General features: G+C 46.8%; 1 protein-coding gene across 1 annotated transcript in view; it reads right to left on the bottom strand.

Moving 5' to 3' along the window:
- The window catches only part of LOC146863372 (uncharacterized), an 85,849-nt gene extending 81,935 nt beyond the window's left edge, over window positions 1–3,914 (bottom strand). The window contains exon 1 of the mRNA XM_085642801.1: window positions 3,798–3,914. Within this exon, the coding sequence (XP_085498927.1) occupies window positions 3,798–3,810 (13 nt within the window). The 5' untranslated portion in view covers window positions 3,811–3,914. The remainder of the gene's footprint in view (window positions 1–3,797) is intronic.
- Between the last annotated feature and the right edge of the window lie 12,986 nt (window positions 3,915–16,900).

Genomic DNA, 16,900 nt, shown 5'->3' with positions numbered 1-16,900 from the left:
ATATCTTTTGCAATTAGGAATAACATTCCAATGTTCTCCAGTGTACAACAAACACCTAGAATGGGCTTGCCTAGTATATTTCCAACCAGAATGTCATCAAAAATAAAAGTTGCCATTTTTGTCAGTTCTCAATTGCAGATATATGTCTTCAGACACTCGTTAAATGTTTGCCTAAATACTCTCTGTGCAATTGTCAGTAATGACTTTGTGGATATATGAATGCAACACATCACATAACCTATTGTATTAACCTTAGCAGAATGAAAGGTTAAGCTGTAAACATACCTCTGACCTTGAGTTAGCTCTGGGCAGGGGTGCAGGTGAACAACTGTCTCCCACAGTGGTCTAGGGTACCTTGACCACATCATCTTTCCATACCATTATTCCCCCATATTCATCTCATGCAGTAGTTTTCCTCTACATCATTTCTGTGTCAATATCATTATCTGGACTAAACTAAATGAAGATAGTTGTAAATAGGTTTACGGTTCAAAGAAGGGTTTTTTAGGGGACAATGAACATGTTTAGAGTTTGGGAAGGGTTTAGGAGAGGGTATGCTTGAGGTACATGTTTAGGATTAGGGTCAGTCTAATGATATGGTGAATGTGGGGGATACTTTTAGTGTTGGGATAGGGGTTTGGGTAGGAGCAAATATGTAGAGTTTATTGTTAGAGTAGGGTAAAGCATAGGTTTATAATAGGACAGGTTTTAGGGAAAAACAATCTGTTGTGAAGAATTCACATGCTTGCATGCTTAAATATCACGCGCTTGCATTTCTGTATAGGCCAATCAAATGCATCAGTTCATTTAGAAGACGTAGATGTTCTTTGCATATTTATTTCAAGGAGTAGAGACCCTTTTCCCTTCAGCTGCACCAATTTAGAGTTTGTTCCCTCTCACTTCCCAACCTGAAAATGAATTCAAGCAGCATTCAACCTGTAATCGTTTGTAGGGCTGAAAACCTGCTTCCTCAAGCTTGGAATGGCCAAACCTGCGGAGTGACAATGTATGCATTCACTCTTTAAATTACACCATGCTATTGTATGTTTTTTCTTTCAGTTTTATAAACCACTTAACTCGAAGGTATTGGAATGCTTTACATTACAGTTGTATGGTTGAACTTTAAACACATGGGGCCCGATTCACAGAACTAACGTAAGACAAAATCCTAAACTTACTACCATTTTGGTATTCACAGAAGGCACTTACTCATTTTGGTATTCACAGAAGGCACTTACTCATTTCGGTATTCACAGAAGTTAGAAGTCCTAACTTTAGGACTCCTAAATGCCTTCTGTGAATACCGAAAGTCTTAAAATTAGGATTTTTCTCAGTTTAGTAGTAGTATAGTTAGGACTCCTAACTTTAGGACTCCTAAAGGCCTTCTGTGAATACCGAAAGTCTTAAAATTAGGATTTTTCTCAATTTAGTAGTCCTAAATTTAGGACTCCTAACTTTAGGACTCCTAAATGCCTTCTGTGAATACCGAAAGCCTTAAAATTAGGATTTTTCTCAGTTTAGTAGTAGTATAGTTAGGACTCCTAACTTTAGGACTCCTAAATGCCTTCTGTGAATACTGAAAGTCTTAAAATTAGGATTTTTCTCAATTTAGTAGTCCTAAATTTAGATTTAGGACTACTAAATTGAGAAAAATCCTAATTTTAAGACTTTCGGTATTCACAGAAGGCATTTAGGAGTCCTAAAGTTAGGACTCCTAACTTCTGTGAATACCGAAATGAGTAAGTGCCTTCTGTGAATACCAAAATGAGTAAGTGCCTTCTGTGAATACCAAACTGGTAGTAAGTTTAGGATTTGTCTTAAGTTAGTTCTGTGAATCGGGCCCCTTGCACTCAAAACACAACCGCAGCATGATACGGCCCAGAACTCGGAAACACAAAGAAGCAGCCATTGACCTGTGTGTCTGAGCTCTGCTGTCAGCAAAACATGCACTAGCTCTGAGATAATGTGAGTTAATGTTAGGGGTGAGTGACGAATTCTGCTTTGCCGTCGGAGTTCGTGGAGGTTTGCCCACTCTCTGCGGAGTCCGGAGTTTCGTAAACTCCTAGAAGCGTAGCAAAGTTTTCCCTCTCGCACGGCTTGCCAATGTTAAGCTAGACCACCTCCCGGCGAGATTTATCAACGCCGGAGCTCACGGCAGTTTCCACCGTTCACTTTGACAAATCAGCTGCTTGTGTTGAGGAAGCTGCTGCTCCAGTAGAACATACGCTCAGGTGGCTGTGCATGGTGCAGTTCGCACTGATTTTACAGTGTGGGGCAAACGCCCGTTGCTAAAACTCAGCCCGGGCAGCATGACTTATGGCACTCCACCGCTTGCAGAACTCCACGGAGCGCAGCAGAGTTCTGCGTAGCATAACTTCACAAACTCCACCCAGGTCTAGTTAAAATTGGTGCTCAAGATGACAAAAACAAACAAACAGACCCCTTTAGTGCTGGCACAGAAAACACATCATGATATGGATCCAGAATTAAACTCGCTTTGTTTCTGGCCCACAATTAGCATTTCAACTTTGCAGAGGCTGTGCATAATGAGAGCTGCTGTCTCAGAGCAAATCGCTTGTTTTATGCCTGCAGTGTGTAAAGTGATTTAATGAATCCCCATATTTCTTCAGGTTAGTGCTTTATTTTCAGGCAGTACAATCGGGAAACAATGACCAAGGTTTGCCTCTTTCTGTTTCTGAGCCGAGCTCTCTAAAATAATGCACTGACTCGGAGAAACATCGGGTTAAATATGTTTACTTTTCACACATAAAAAGAAGCACTCAGCCAATCATCATACAGTCTCAACTCTTAGGGTCTTATTTAGAAGAGGCATGCACCATACAAAGTGGTACTTGTGTGACACAAACTCAGATTTTTGAAGCCACGCAAAGCCACTTTGCAAGTGCTGGAATAACAAAATGCAGAGCAAATCGCTGCAATGCGTAACTCTGCCCAGGGAAGGTGATCGATGGATGTCCCATGGTTTTGCCCACGCTACTCCAATGGATTTTGACGCATTCCCAGATTGTACAAGAACTTGTAAACTTGGGGATGTGCAAACATCTTACACCTTCCCAGGGGAGGCGTAACCAGGATTAATATCCTGCATATTCCTGCACAAAAACAATTGTGCGTGCTTTGCAAGCACCCTGGCACCATGCCTGCATTGGCGCTAGGCAGCCCATTGTACTCCGATGCAAGGTAAATGACAGGAATGTGCCATATCCCCTTAAATATGGTGCATTCCTGCCCTGTCCCTGTCATCCAGTGCAGGGCAGCAAGTTGACATGCTGCGCTGCACTGCAGAATTGTTTTATAAATGAGCCCCTATTTTTTTTTTTTACAAAGGGAGTAAAGTCACAAATAGAACATAGTTGGCCTGATTCATTAAGGTAAAAGTCTTACGTTACTACTTTTTGGTATTCACGAAGGTAAGTTATGAGTAGTATCTCTACATGTGCACTCGGGTGGAGTATCTACCCCGGTGCAGAGGTTCCGCCCTGAGTGCGTAAACTCCACCTCGAGTGCAGAACCTCCACCCCGAGTGTAAAGATACTCCTTGTAACTTATCTTAGTGAATACCAAAAGTCGTGAACTTAGACTTTTGGTCTAAGTTTACCTTTGTGAATCGGGTCAAAAATAATTAGAATTTCTATTTAAGAAAGTTCATTTCCAAAAATGAGAAAAAATTATTATTGCAATATATTTGAGTTGCAATATATAATGAAATTAGCCTGTGTTGTGAAGAAGCGAAAAATATAGACATTTTCTGTAAGGCTAAAAAGCAAGATATTTACCTATGTTTTCCATTGTAGCGAGTCACTCTTTGTCTGTTCTCTTCTAGGTGAGAATCGTGCAGAACAGTCACTTTGGGAGCGTGGATAGCTGGTATGAGTTGCTGCACTGCATTTATAGATAAACATTTTAATTAATGCAGCTGGCTGAGTTTCATTGAGTAAATACACGCCACTTCTCATGACTCACATTTCAGGTGACAAACAGAACCATAAAGAATCCAAGCTTCTCATGCAAATTCAGCAGTTCCAATCGTCACCTGCAAAATCACACTTTTCAGCCGATTAGATGAAAAATGTACAAAACTTGATCAACATTCGACAAGAAAATTCGAAGCCATCTTTTATTTCCTAAATTCTCTGCAATGAATCACAACTGAAGGAATATCTTGTAACTGGAATGCACCCCACATAAGGCAGGTCAGAGGGGCACCCCAAAATGCCTCGCTCGGCCACTGCATGTCTTAGGATGTCAACGCCATGCAGAAAACTACAGCACTGAACAGAACTCTAAAGAGACCTGAAAGAGAATTGATGCAGAGTCTTGACTGGACATGGTATTTCACTAAAATGTGGAAGTTGTTTTCACCAGTATATTCAACACTGTGCTTACCATCTCTTACTCAGCAAGGGCCCTCCTTCCCTTTCGGATGTCTATGGCTAAGGTATGTTAGTAGTGAGGTCACCCATCAGTGATCTACAACTAGCGTCACTCGATAGGCCTCATGTACAAGGTTTTGGCGCAGGGCAGCGAAGCAAGGAATTGTGCTGTGCTGCCGTGCTTCAAAAGAAAAGAGCAGGAATGCTCCTTATCCTCCCGGCGCATTCTGTCCTTCTCCCCTGCGCTGGCGCACAATGCGCGGCGACGAGCCAATGCAGGCAGCCTTGTGCCATGGTGCGAGGGTGTCTGCGTTGTAGCGGTTATTGTTTGTGAGCAGGAAAGAGCATCTTCCTGCACAAAAACAATCATGAGAGACACTTTCCTCTTTCTATGTGTGCAAGGAAAAACGAGGAGAAATAAAGGTATTTTTGATTGCAGCCCCTCCCTTACGCCGCCCCTGAGGTGGCGTTGGAAAATGACTCATTCCCAAGTGTACATACCTTGTAAATTTGAGAATGCTTCAGGTTCCATGGATGTTATTTGGGACAGAGTAATGTGTGAAAGGGGCCATATTTATAAGGCCAGGAATAGCCACGCAATGTGGCTTTATGTGGCCTTGGAAATATTGTCAGGCACACTACGCCGCCGATGTGACTAAAAGTGAGGCACTGATGGTGCAAGGGGCTTGTAAATGAGGCCCTATATGTGTATCACTTTCTTGTTATTCTCTGAATCTCATATAAGTGAAACCACACCTGTGTAAACCACTCTGTCGCCCTTGGGTGTGACCTGCACAATACAAGACTACTAAATAAATAATTAAATATATAGATTTAACAGTATTAAAAAATGTTAAAATGTGTACACAATAGTATGCACAGTTCACAAAGGAGTATCCAGATCTGTCACTGACTTCGGCTTGGATAAAGGTGAAAATTATACCACATAAAGAACGGGCTCTGCTATTGAAATCCAGCAGACAAGAAAAGACTCAGAGTGACTTCAAGTGTTAGTTGGCTGTCCTCCTTATCAGAGCCTCAGGGACAGAAAAGGCTCCAGCCATTTTGAACCAACAGTGGGACCCAGCCCGAGTGAGTCCCAACACCCCCCCAAGTGGTATCCCTCTTGTCCTGGACCCTTAGTGGTAATACTAAAGGTCATCAGATAGCCAAATGTCAAAACATGGTTGTATTTGACTAAAACTGCTCTGAGAACCTAGAGGATAACAGGATCAACCTGCTTTTCTGTTCGCTGAAGGTGCATCGGGGGTCGGCCTGACTTCATGGCAGTTCCCGCTATGTACCTCTCAGTAGGAGCAAATTCTGATCTGCGTTCCTTCACCAAAGAAGTATCCAGCCCTGTGAAACCCTTGTCGGTTACAGACTCGCTCTGCTGGAGATTTTTATGTTAAAAAAAAGTGACTAAGGGTCTCATTAGGATGGCGGGCGGAGGAACCTCAGCGGTGCTAGTGGTGGCGAAAAATGTAATTTTCCGCACGCCAGCAGCGGTCCTCACGTCCGCCATATTACAATGGGCAAACATAGCCTATTTCCCGTCCCCTGCGGTGCGATGTGAACTGCCATAAAAATGCACCCTCCACCGCGGCGGTGGGAGCCAAGAGAGACCCACCGCCGTGCGGAATGACGTCCCGTCCGCCGTATAATTCATGATGCCCCAATCAGCCTGTCACACCGCAGAAGAGAAACCACCCAACCAGAGATGGCTGAAGCACGACAGCGGAGCGCGAAACCAGACTCCCGGTTCCCTCCACCCGGACCCGACAACAATGGACCCAGCTCTACACGACTTTCCGGTGCTGTACCTTATACACTACCAGCATATAAATTACCGTTGCGGACAACGCCGCAGGTACGCAATCACACAACTCCTCACACAACTACAACACAACTCCTGGGTTGATATACGGTTCCTGTCCACACCAGACACTCTGGTGGGGACAGGAACACATCCACAAGTGTACACACACATGTCCTACCTGTCACAAAATCACCCCTCCACATCCAGGTCACCCTTCAACTGCGAAACCACTGCATTCTACCCAGTCACGTCACCGCAGCAGTCTAGACGTGGGAAAAGAAGGGCACAATGTAGTAGGCAGGGCCAGCGCCAGGCATGGGCAGTTCACAAGGATCATAGGGCCACACCTCCACCCTTCACACACTAGGCCCTCCACACCCATTAGGGAACATGCTGTGTGCCCCTGCTGTGCCCCCCTGCCCAATTAACCAACCAGGTGTACTCAGACACAAACTGGGATCCATGGGACAGCAAGGTAACACAGACAGACATACCACACCACTCATCAAGTCAACATGGTGTCACATAGTGTACCACATGCATGCACATGCACAATCCTGACAAGTGACAGCTCAAAAATAGGAGGACAAACCACCAAGGTGCACTCAAAACAAGCTCAGGAATAATAATCCCCCTAACTGCATGTGACAGACACACAAGTAATACCCACTACACTTGCAACACACATCTGAATGTATCACAATGCACAAACAACTCACACACAATGAAATGCAAATAGAACATCACACACAGAGCATCTGTCAGCTGAAAGAGCCAACACAGGCCAAACACTGCACACATCCACATCAAACACACAACAGATGCACATGCCAATCTATCACATTGCAAACACAGCTGTACATCAGGGGATGCACACCGGGCAAGTACAAGCAACATGCACTCACAGCACTTCATGCACAACAGACAGTGTGTGCACACCAACCAAACCAGTAGCACACATATCTGAGTGCCACAACATGAACCCCCACAACAACAAAAATCATCACAGCACACAGACAACATCACACTCAGGAAGGGTAGCAGTACCTCAGCAAACACACATACAGCTAACCCAACACTCACAGATGCACAACTCAGGGACACCCAGGGGCAAACAACATGACCAGAGGACTGTGCAGCACAAACAGTTGCACTGCTCATGAGCAACCATGACTGCAAACATGTACACAAAAATCACACATAACTGATTGGGAAACTGTCCTGATTGGCACATTGGTCTTGTGCACAGATCAGCACCACAAATCATAGAGTAACAAATGAAGTGGTGGGGAGGCACACACACTAGCAATCCAAGGGGATGGCTGACATGAGAGTGAAGTGGTGTGCACGTCAGTAGTGGGCAGTTCAGGAGTGTACTATACACAAATACATGGAGGAGTCACTCACAATGGATAGGCATCAGAAGCACAGCTAGGGGATGTTATAACTCATATCCCACATACCTTACAGGAACCAACAATGCCTCAGAAGCAATGCATGAGAAAACACGCCCACAGTCAGTGTGGCTGAGTAGGTCTGCACAGTGAGCACAAACAGTAACAAGACACATGGCTGATCAACAAAACACAGCACAGACTTGTCAGTCACACACTCTGCATACAACAAGTAGGTGTCCCCAGGAGTGCCAGGACACACCAACACACTGCACAGTGCCCAACCTACAACTCCCATATGTGCACACAATCACAAGCACAGGGCTGAAAAATCAAACTAACAGGCACCCAGCTCCTGGGTGACACATGTGTGCAGTTGCCATTGCAGGGACACACACACATCAACACTACTGACCAAGTCACCCCTTCACACTGCACACTTCATGACCACCCAAGTGCACACATTTAAATGTACCCATGTGACTAGGGTGACAGGCCATCACAAGATGACCATACACCAATACTGCTGTTCACACATCAAAAAAGATCACACAGACATGATGGACCCTGGCCAGCCTGCCTGCAATCCTGTAGATAGAATCCCCCTCTGTGCTGGCAGTGCATCCAAACATGACATGTGTACAATTTAGCAAACCTGATCACAGAATGATTAGGATAACAGTGGGTCATCACAAACAACCATCATTGCACCCCCAAGCCTCAGAGTCAAGAAGAACTGAAGTGCCTGTCACCTCTGCAAAACCCTGAACAAGCCATTGCAATGTTGAAGTGCCATACAGAGCATGTGTCACATTACACCATACCCACACAGAAAACCCCTTATTTAGCAAGGACACTGACAAAGCAGACAACAGGAGTAATTGTCTTTATGACATATTACACAGATAGGCTTCAAAAGTAGACAAGAGCAAGGCCAGTGGCCAGTCCACAGTTCAAAGTAGGCACATGTGTGCATGGGAACCTGCACAGGGAATGGGCATCAAAAGTGATGAACAGCAAGGCCATTCGCCAATACAAAACACAAAGTAGGTTCATGAAAACCTGCACAGGGAATGAGAAAACACAGTGATAAACAGCAAGGCCATTGGCCAGTACAAAGTGCAAAATAGGTGCATGAGAGCCTGCACAGGGAATGGGCAAACACAGTAATAAACAGCAAGGCCAATGGCCAGTACAGAGTGCAATGTAGGCAGATGAGAACCTGCACAGGGAATGGGCAAACACAGTAATAAACAGTAAGGCCAGTGGCCACTCCATACTTCAATGTAGGCACATGTGTGCATGAGAACCTGCACAGCAAATGGTCATCAAAAATGATGAACAGCGAGGCCATTGGCCAGTACAAAGTGCAATGTAGGTACATGATAACCTGCACAGGGAATGGGTGCGACTGCGCACTGCCATGGTCACCAACACAGCTAGGGGGATAACAATGGGCAGTCCAGGCACTGCTGTGGGAGAGACTGGTGTGTGAGGGGGACTTTGCCTCAGATTTGGCTGTTAGTCGGACTGGGAGGTGGCTGAGTGTCGGGGCCAGTTGGGGGACTGGCCATGGCAGAGAGAGGACCAGCTGTGGTAGAGGCATCAGTGGCTTTGTGAGCAGGAGGGCTGCTTGGACCCGTGGTGTGGTGGCCCGTGGAGGCAGAGACATGCTGCCGTGAGACACAGTGTGGGTGGGAGAATGTGGAGGGTGTCTTTCCACTTCTTGGGGATTCGATATTGAATTTTGGTCTTGGTAGGAGTGGGAGGTGGGGCAGCCACAACAGGCACACTTTCCAACAAAGCTGCATCAGGTGCAGCCGGTGGGCCTCCCTCTGGGGACCTGCTAGATCCAGTGGTACGCTTGGCCTGGGCTTGCCTTTTCCCCTCCATCCCCTGTTGACCAGGTGAACCCCGTACAGTGCCCTCCTTTCCCTGCTATACAGGGGTGTGGATAAGAGTTGAGGTTGTGGGTGAATCTGCCTTAGAGGGCTTTTTCAGTGGACTCTTAGCAGGCACCAGCTTCACAGCAGGCATGGCAAATGTCTGCTTTTCTTTGGGAGTCGCTTTTGGGACCGGAGTGTCCTTGGATGGGGATGCCTTTGAGGCATGTGAGCCTGAGGCCTGCTTCTTGGCTTGATGCCCATGAGTGTCACCTGAAGGGCCTTTGCCTTTGCGCTCTGGGGTGACTTTGGTTATTTGGGGGGGTGGTGTCTCCGCTCTGGCCCGCTTGGGGTGCTGCTGTTGTGTGCTGCATGTGGTGTATCTTGACCCTGAAGTCTGTGGTGTATGGTCATTCTCATCAGAAGTAGGCACTGGCAGGGGGGTGGCCAAAGGGAGTGGAGCTGGACTCTGAGCCTGTGACAGCTAAATGGCTACCGTCACTGTGGGGAACAAAGACTGGACAGTCCTGTGTAGCCCACCCATGTCTGAATGAATGCCCTCCATGAAGGCATCCACCTGTGCCAACTTTTTGTCATGGTCTAGGAAGGCATTGAGTAGAGTTGTCTGACCCACAAACAGCTGGCGCAAAAGGTCCACAGCCTCAGCACTGAGGGCAGCAGGGGAGAAAGGGACAGCGGTACCTGGGGGGGAAGGACACTCTTCCCTTCTTACTGTTGCGAGCACGTGCAGCACTAGTGGAAGTAGCTGGGAGTGTGGGCACTGGACGCTGTGTGGTGGAAGAGGACACAGAGTTCCCGCTCCCTGTGCCCGCCACTGGCATCAGATGATTTTGAAGTTGGTGTCTCTGGCTGAGATTCCTCAAGCACACTCCTGTCCCCCTCCGAGGTGCTGGTCACATCAGTGTCAGTGTGCTCGTGTGTAGCAATCGTGCCTGATGCCTCACCACTTGTGTCCATCCCCTGGCCTTCTGTGCCCACTGCAGATGCTGCAAGAGAAAGAGACGTAGGTTCAGGTTAGTGCCATTCACAGAAACATCATGTGCAAGCAAAGTACAAAGCAGGATGATGATACCCCTATATGGCACACCACCCTGTGCATTCACATTGTGCAACCTTAATTCCAAAGTCAAACATTGCATGGTATCATGCAAATTTGGCATCATTGACCCATGTGATGCCGGCACAGCCAAATAGCTTGCCCGTGCCTCCGTGTAACCAGACATACAGATCCCTCTGAGCATACCTAGGGCCCAGTGGGTGGAAAAGATGTAACTCCCAACATGTTGTCACAGTCACATATGGAGTCACCATAAGGGGACAACACAGGTACATACTCCAAAACTTCAGTTTGCAATGGCCATGTGATAATGCCATCCACAATGGTGTACTTTGGGGCACAACCACAGTTGCACATTGTTGTCAGATGTGTAGTCCTCACAATTCTGAGGTCAGGCACAGCACACATTGATGAAAGCACACTAAGATGAGGCACACTGCCGTTCACTGCCATGGGATGTTCCTGACTCACCCAATGCAACCGATGCCATTAGGCCACAACTCAGAATGCAACGTCAAGTGCCATTACATCAATGACATGAGAAAGTACATGTAGCGATAATGCATGACATCTGCACCCAACACAGAGGCCATTGCATCACACTAACAACATCACAGAGCACAGCACTGGCTCAGGCTTGGAATACATGCAGTCACTCACAACCAAAGTCACCCTTCCCAGAATACTCACCCCAGCTTGCTGCTGATGGTCCTTCAAACGTGCATCCAGCTCTGGCTGTGTGACTGACAAGATGCGTGCCATTAGTGGTGTCATGCTCCAGCGTACCAACCTGCCAGTCTGAGGGAGCAGCCCCAGCGTTTTTGCTCAGCCGGCAGATGTCCTCCCACCTCTTGTGACAGTGTGTGTATTGTCAGTTGGAGACACCCAGAGCCCACACCTTGCGTGCAATGGCCCTCCATATGGCCTTATGTTGGTGGACTTTGAGCTGCAGGCATGGGAGACAAGAAGAGGAAATTTCAGTGTCACTGGGTTATGTACCACTATCTCTCAGTACAGGAGCATGCACAAACTCAGAACAACTTCACAGACATGTTTAGCAGAGACAATACAACCTGACACGTATTACATAAGCATGGGATAATCATACAAAAATACATGCAGGTATGCTGATGGACACAGTACCTGGCCATCTCATACACATGCAAAATGCCAGCACAGAAAGCAATGTGATGGAGGCCCACATCTGCTATCCAGTTTGTGAGTGAGCAAGACATACATTACATTGTAAATGAAGTGGCAGGGCAGACTCACTTTATCCAACACTGCAAACCCCTCAATGTCCTTGCCATGTGAATGGCTCACTGTATCATGGAGGTCACATTTAGGGACATGACCTCACAATCTCACACCCGTCTCACAAGGTCTGTCTTGTGCAATACACAGGCCTGAGATAGCCCTTTGATGGACAGGCTAGCAGACAACCCATGTGCCTCACTCAGTACATTCAGTGATGGGTCCTTGTCAAATTGGGCAGTGACTGTGCAGGCCAGGGTGGCTCACACTGAGGTTTAACATGGGGCATCAGAAATGTCACATGCAGGGTCAATATGAGAGGGCAAACAGTGCTTACACATGCAAGTCAGTACACATAACAATGAAAATGGTATGGGAACGTTTCAAACGTACAACAATCTGCTGTGTCATAGGTGAATTTCCACCAAGAGTGTTACCCTCTGGCATGCCACTCTTGTGCATAATGCTGACATATACATGGTGGCAATATTAAGTCAGGCACACTTCCATCAGTACACTCTGGACGGAAACTCTTGGAAATGTCACAGATGAGCCTGAGAAGAACCTCATGGACCCACACATCCATTAGCACAGGCAATTTCTGTCCTGACTCCAGCTTAACAAACTTGCTGTGTCATTGTATGGCTACATACACAATCCATGTCCCTCCCATCCTCACGTGCAGCCAGGGAAATGTGTAAAATAGGCTACAAACCCCTTTTCCCTGGAGTCAGCATGCTAGGCAGTGTATCACACAAGGCCACACTCTCAGGCACATACTGCAGCAGATCAACTTCATGTGTGCACTCCATACACTCTCACTTCCACTCTGAAACACTTACCATGACATCTGGAGCACCATATAGCTTCCCATAATGTGTGAGAACCTCGTCCAGCAGGACCTCCAACTCCTCTGTGGTGAAGGGACGGGCCCTGATGTTCTCAGTCCTTGCCATCACTGGGTCCAGGAGACAGGAGCAGCAGCAGTTGGTGGTGAGGAGTGTCAGGCAGCAGTGTCTGGGTCCAGGAGACAGGAGCAGCAGCAGTTGGTGGTGAGGAGTGTCAGGCAGCAGTGTCTGTAAACAGTGGAAATATGAGGCTCTCTCCCACAAATATATAGCCCCTTGGGGTAGTTTAAGTGGTTCTAAGCAATGACACACACCTGGCAGTTAGGATTACTTCCTGCGCTGCGGCACCCTGTGTAGCTCTGAAACTGTGGACTGTTGGCTGCTGGGCTGCAGAGGTCTTGTCCTGCTGCTTTGGGCCTTCACTACGCTAACGGAGCGCCGGCGTTGTGCTGTCCTGCGATGAGGGGTGTGTGGGAGGTCTGGATTTGCCTCCCCCTCCTAGACCATCATCGCACAGATTGCATAGCTTGAACCTCTTCCCATCATTTTGGTTGTGGCTCTTGTGGGTGACTTTACTTTCTGTGCTGTGCCGGCTCCCCTGCCTTGCGGATTGAGGTTAGTGACATTCTGGGACCAACGGACACACGGACTACTTCTGGCTCGGGCGCTTCCAGCCTGGAGATGCGGTGGGGCTCCCCCATGTACTGACCTTGATCCTAGATCTAGAGACTAGAGGCCTGAAGGCAAGAACAATGGGTTGTCCCACAATCTACAGACTCAGGCTAGCGGGAGGACGCAACGAAGGGTGTTTCCCAATTACACCAGGACCAATGCCTTCGTTTGAACTATGATGATGCCCCATGGGCGAAAAACCGAATCTGTTTGTAATTACCGCTGAACCCGAGTACCATTGGCGGTTACCCGGTGGAGCTGTCCTATGCAGCTATAGAGGAGTCTGGCCATGGTTCACCCCCTCCGGACATCGGACATTGTTTTTAAAGGTGCTTCTTGGTCTTGTCTATCTTTCACTTTGTCTGCTTATTTCCCCTGAGGTCTCTTTTCCCCTCTAGTCTGCCTGACGCTATCTGCATTCCTTTTCCCCTGTTTACCTTTCCCCCTCTACCTTCCATTCCACTTAAGACATTTCTGTATTTGCTATGCAACTCGAAAATAATCTATGTCATTGTGTAATCTCATGTTTTTCTACTTTCTGTTCTCACACGGAGTCAGAACAACCTTGGCAGATGTCCGGTGGAGCTTTCCTTTGCAGCTATGGAGGAGTCTGGCTAGGGTTCACCCCCTTGGCCTTCACCTACCCAGCTGGACATCGGACATTGTTCTCAACTGTATTCACGCTCTTGTCTATCCCTCACTTTGACTGCTTGGTTCCCCTGAAGTTCCTTTCCCCCTCTGGTCTGCCTGACACTATCTGCATTCCTTTTTCCACTGTTTACCTTTCCCCCTCTACCTTCCATACCACATAAGACGTTTTGTCTGTGCTACGTAACGCGAAATCAACGTATGTTATCATGTAATAGCAAGTTTTTTGACTGTCTGTTCTCACCACGGAGTCCGAACAACCTTGGCCGATGCCCGGTGGAGCTTTCCTATGCAACTATAGAGGGGTTTGGCCCTGGTTCACCCCCTCATCCGTCGCCTACCCAGCCGGACATCTGACATTGTTTTCCTCGCCTACCCGTTATGTTTTCTTCCTCCTATCTTTCTCTGATGTCTACACTAGGAATCTGTAACTGAAGTAATTATGTAATCTTTAACTTGCTGATTCTCATGTAAAGCGCTCTGATACCTACGGGTCTAGCCAGCGCTATATAAAACTTTGAAAATAAAAAACTAAAAAATAAAAGGCTGTGGCGGAGCACGCCTACCGCTATTTTCAAAAATGCATTAGGCTACCGCGGTTGTGGTTCCTATTGGCTCTAAGGGCATTGGTTTGGCAGTAGCACACCTTAGGGGCCAGGCGGTCGCTATCGCGATATAGCTGCTAGCCATTCGTGCTAATGACCTTGATTTGTGTGGCGGAGCATGTTAACAGCACCTATGAACACATCATGCTGTGTCAATGGCAATGGCAGTGACACACCGCAGGGGCCAGGCGGTTGCTACCGCGATTGTGCATCTTTCAATTGCATCCAATGACCGGCTCCGTGGTGGCAGAGCACGCCTACCACTATTTTCAAAAACCCATTAGGCTACCATGATTGTGGTTCCCATTGGCTGTAAGGGCTTTGGTTTGGCAGTAGCACACCTCAGGGGCCAGGCAGTCGCTATCGCGATATAGCTGCTAGCCATTGGTGACAATGACCGTGATTGTGTTAGCGAAGCACACCAACTGCCCGTTTACAATATGTATATCACTACCGCGATTGCGGTGGGCATTGGTAGGTGGCACACCGCTGGGGCCAGGCAGTCCCTACCGCGATATGGCTGCTATCCATTGGTGCTAATGACCTTGATTTGTGTGGCGGAGCATGTTGACAGCACCTATGAACACATCATGCTGTGTCAATGGCAATGGCCAGTTCTCAGCAGTGCACAGTAGACACCTGATTCATGGTTCATGATAGTGCACACAATGCCAATGTAACATTTAGCCCCCTGCTGACTACACATGCCATGTTGGTGTATATGATTGAAAACATTGGCATGTACTCCCTCAAATGTCACTAGTGATATTGCTGGGATTGTACACAGATCAGTGTTGTGGTGGACTCTCCAATGGGTACACATGTCAATGTGTGATATGGCTAAGCAACTCACAGTGATGAATGTCTGACTACACAATTTGCATATTTGACTGTCTAGTTTGCTTGGCTCATGCACATACTTGATCTTAATGCACAGACTGTGCTCATTGTGTTGTTGATGTGTGCCCTGTTCGACTTACGCAAGAAGGTGTGGCAGGTACAGCAGCTAGGTAGGAGCCAGTAGTGGTGCAGTTTCAAACATATGCTGTATGAACTACTGTCAGCGGTGGTTATGCAAGATGTGGACATATACCTTTGGGTATTCACATAGACAAGTGTACGACTAGTGTAGCTGAAGTTGTCCCTACATATAAGTTGTGATGTAAGCTTAACTGTGATGCCAGTCATTGTTGGCGTTGTGTCAGTCAAAACGTAAGATGTTGGACATATCACATGGTGGATTGCAATGACATGTGCACCTTTTCATCTCATCTTTATTTATTATTTTAAGTGATGATAAGTAAGGTGCGTTTGGTGATCCATGAAGTGTCACGGAAGTCACTATGTGTTTTTAAAATATCCCTCACACACTATGAGTCCCATAGTGTCATGCTTCATCATGGGGGTCTTCGCATCCCTCTACGGGGTGGGGCGTGCTACTACCTGCGAGTACGTGGGAGCACTGTTTTTATGAATGAATAGGCTATGTGTAGTGAAAGGGTGTGAGTGATAGGGTTAAGTGCAAAATACAAAAATTACTTAAAAATTCCCTGGCTAGTAAGAAAAAACTATTTTATTCAGTTCTCTAGCTGGGAGCATTAAAATGGGGGAATGTATAGGAGGTATGTCACAAGTATGTGACTACCTACTGGGTCAACATGGTTCGTAAGTAGTCCCCACTGCTTTACTCATCAGGACCAAAAATAATCCCTATTACACTCAATAAAGAATTATTGGTTCGTTTGTATGCCTATTATTCCAAATTACCAGACCATTCGAAGTATGTAGATTTGGAAACAAATTATATATGAGGGTGCATTGACCCCTGTGGTTCACAACCAAATCGGTATCTGTAAGGATAAAGAAAAAAAAAACACAATGCAAACAATTTTTTAACTGTTACATTGACACATAACCATACCACTACGCTATTGCTGCTTTCACTGATCTTGCTGCTCGTTTTTAACTTTTTAGCACTGCTTTCGTGATTTTTTAATATTACATTGTTGAGAGTGTAATTGTGTTTTTTTACTGTCCTCATTCCTCCTTGTGTCCGCACTGCCCGCACTTTAAAACAAAAACGCACAAAGACTCACCATTTCGGTGTTTTAAACGCGGTGCTGCTCCCTACCGCCATCTTGTGTGGGTGTAGTTGACGCTCCCAGGACGCTTCTGGGGTTAGCGTTCTAGTGGCGGCACAAACCTTCTGGCAAACTCTATTTAGGGGACTGGTTGTTCGCGCAGGGCTCTAGAGAAGACCACTACGCTATTGCTGCTTTCACTGATCTTGCTGCTCGTTTTTAAC

This window comes from Triturus cristatus, chromosome 2_2 (assembly GCF_964204655.1).
Source record: "Triturus cristatus chromosome 2_2, aTriCri1.1, whole genome shotgun sequence".
NCBI lineage: Eukaryota > Metazoa > Chordata > Amphibia > Caudata > Salamandridae > Triturus > Triturus cristatus.
This window is presented reverse-complemented; position numbering and strand designations above follow the sequence as displayed.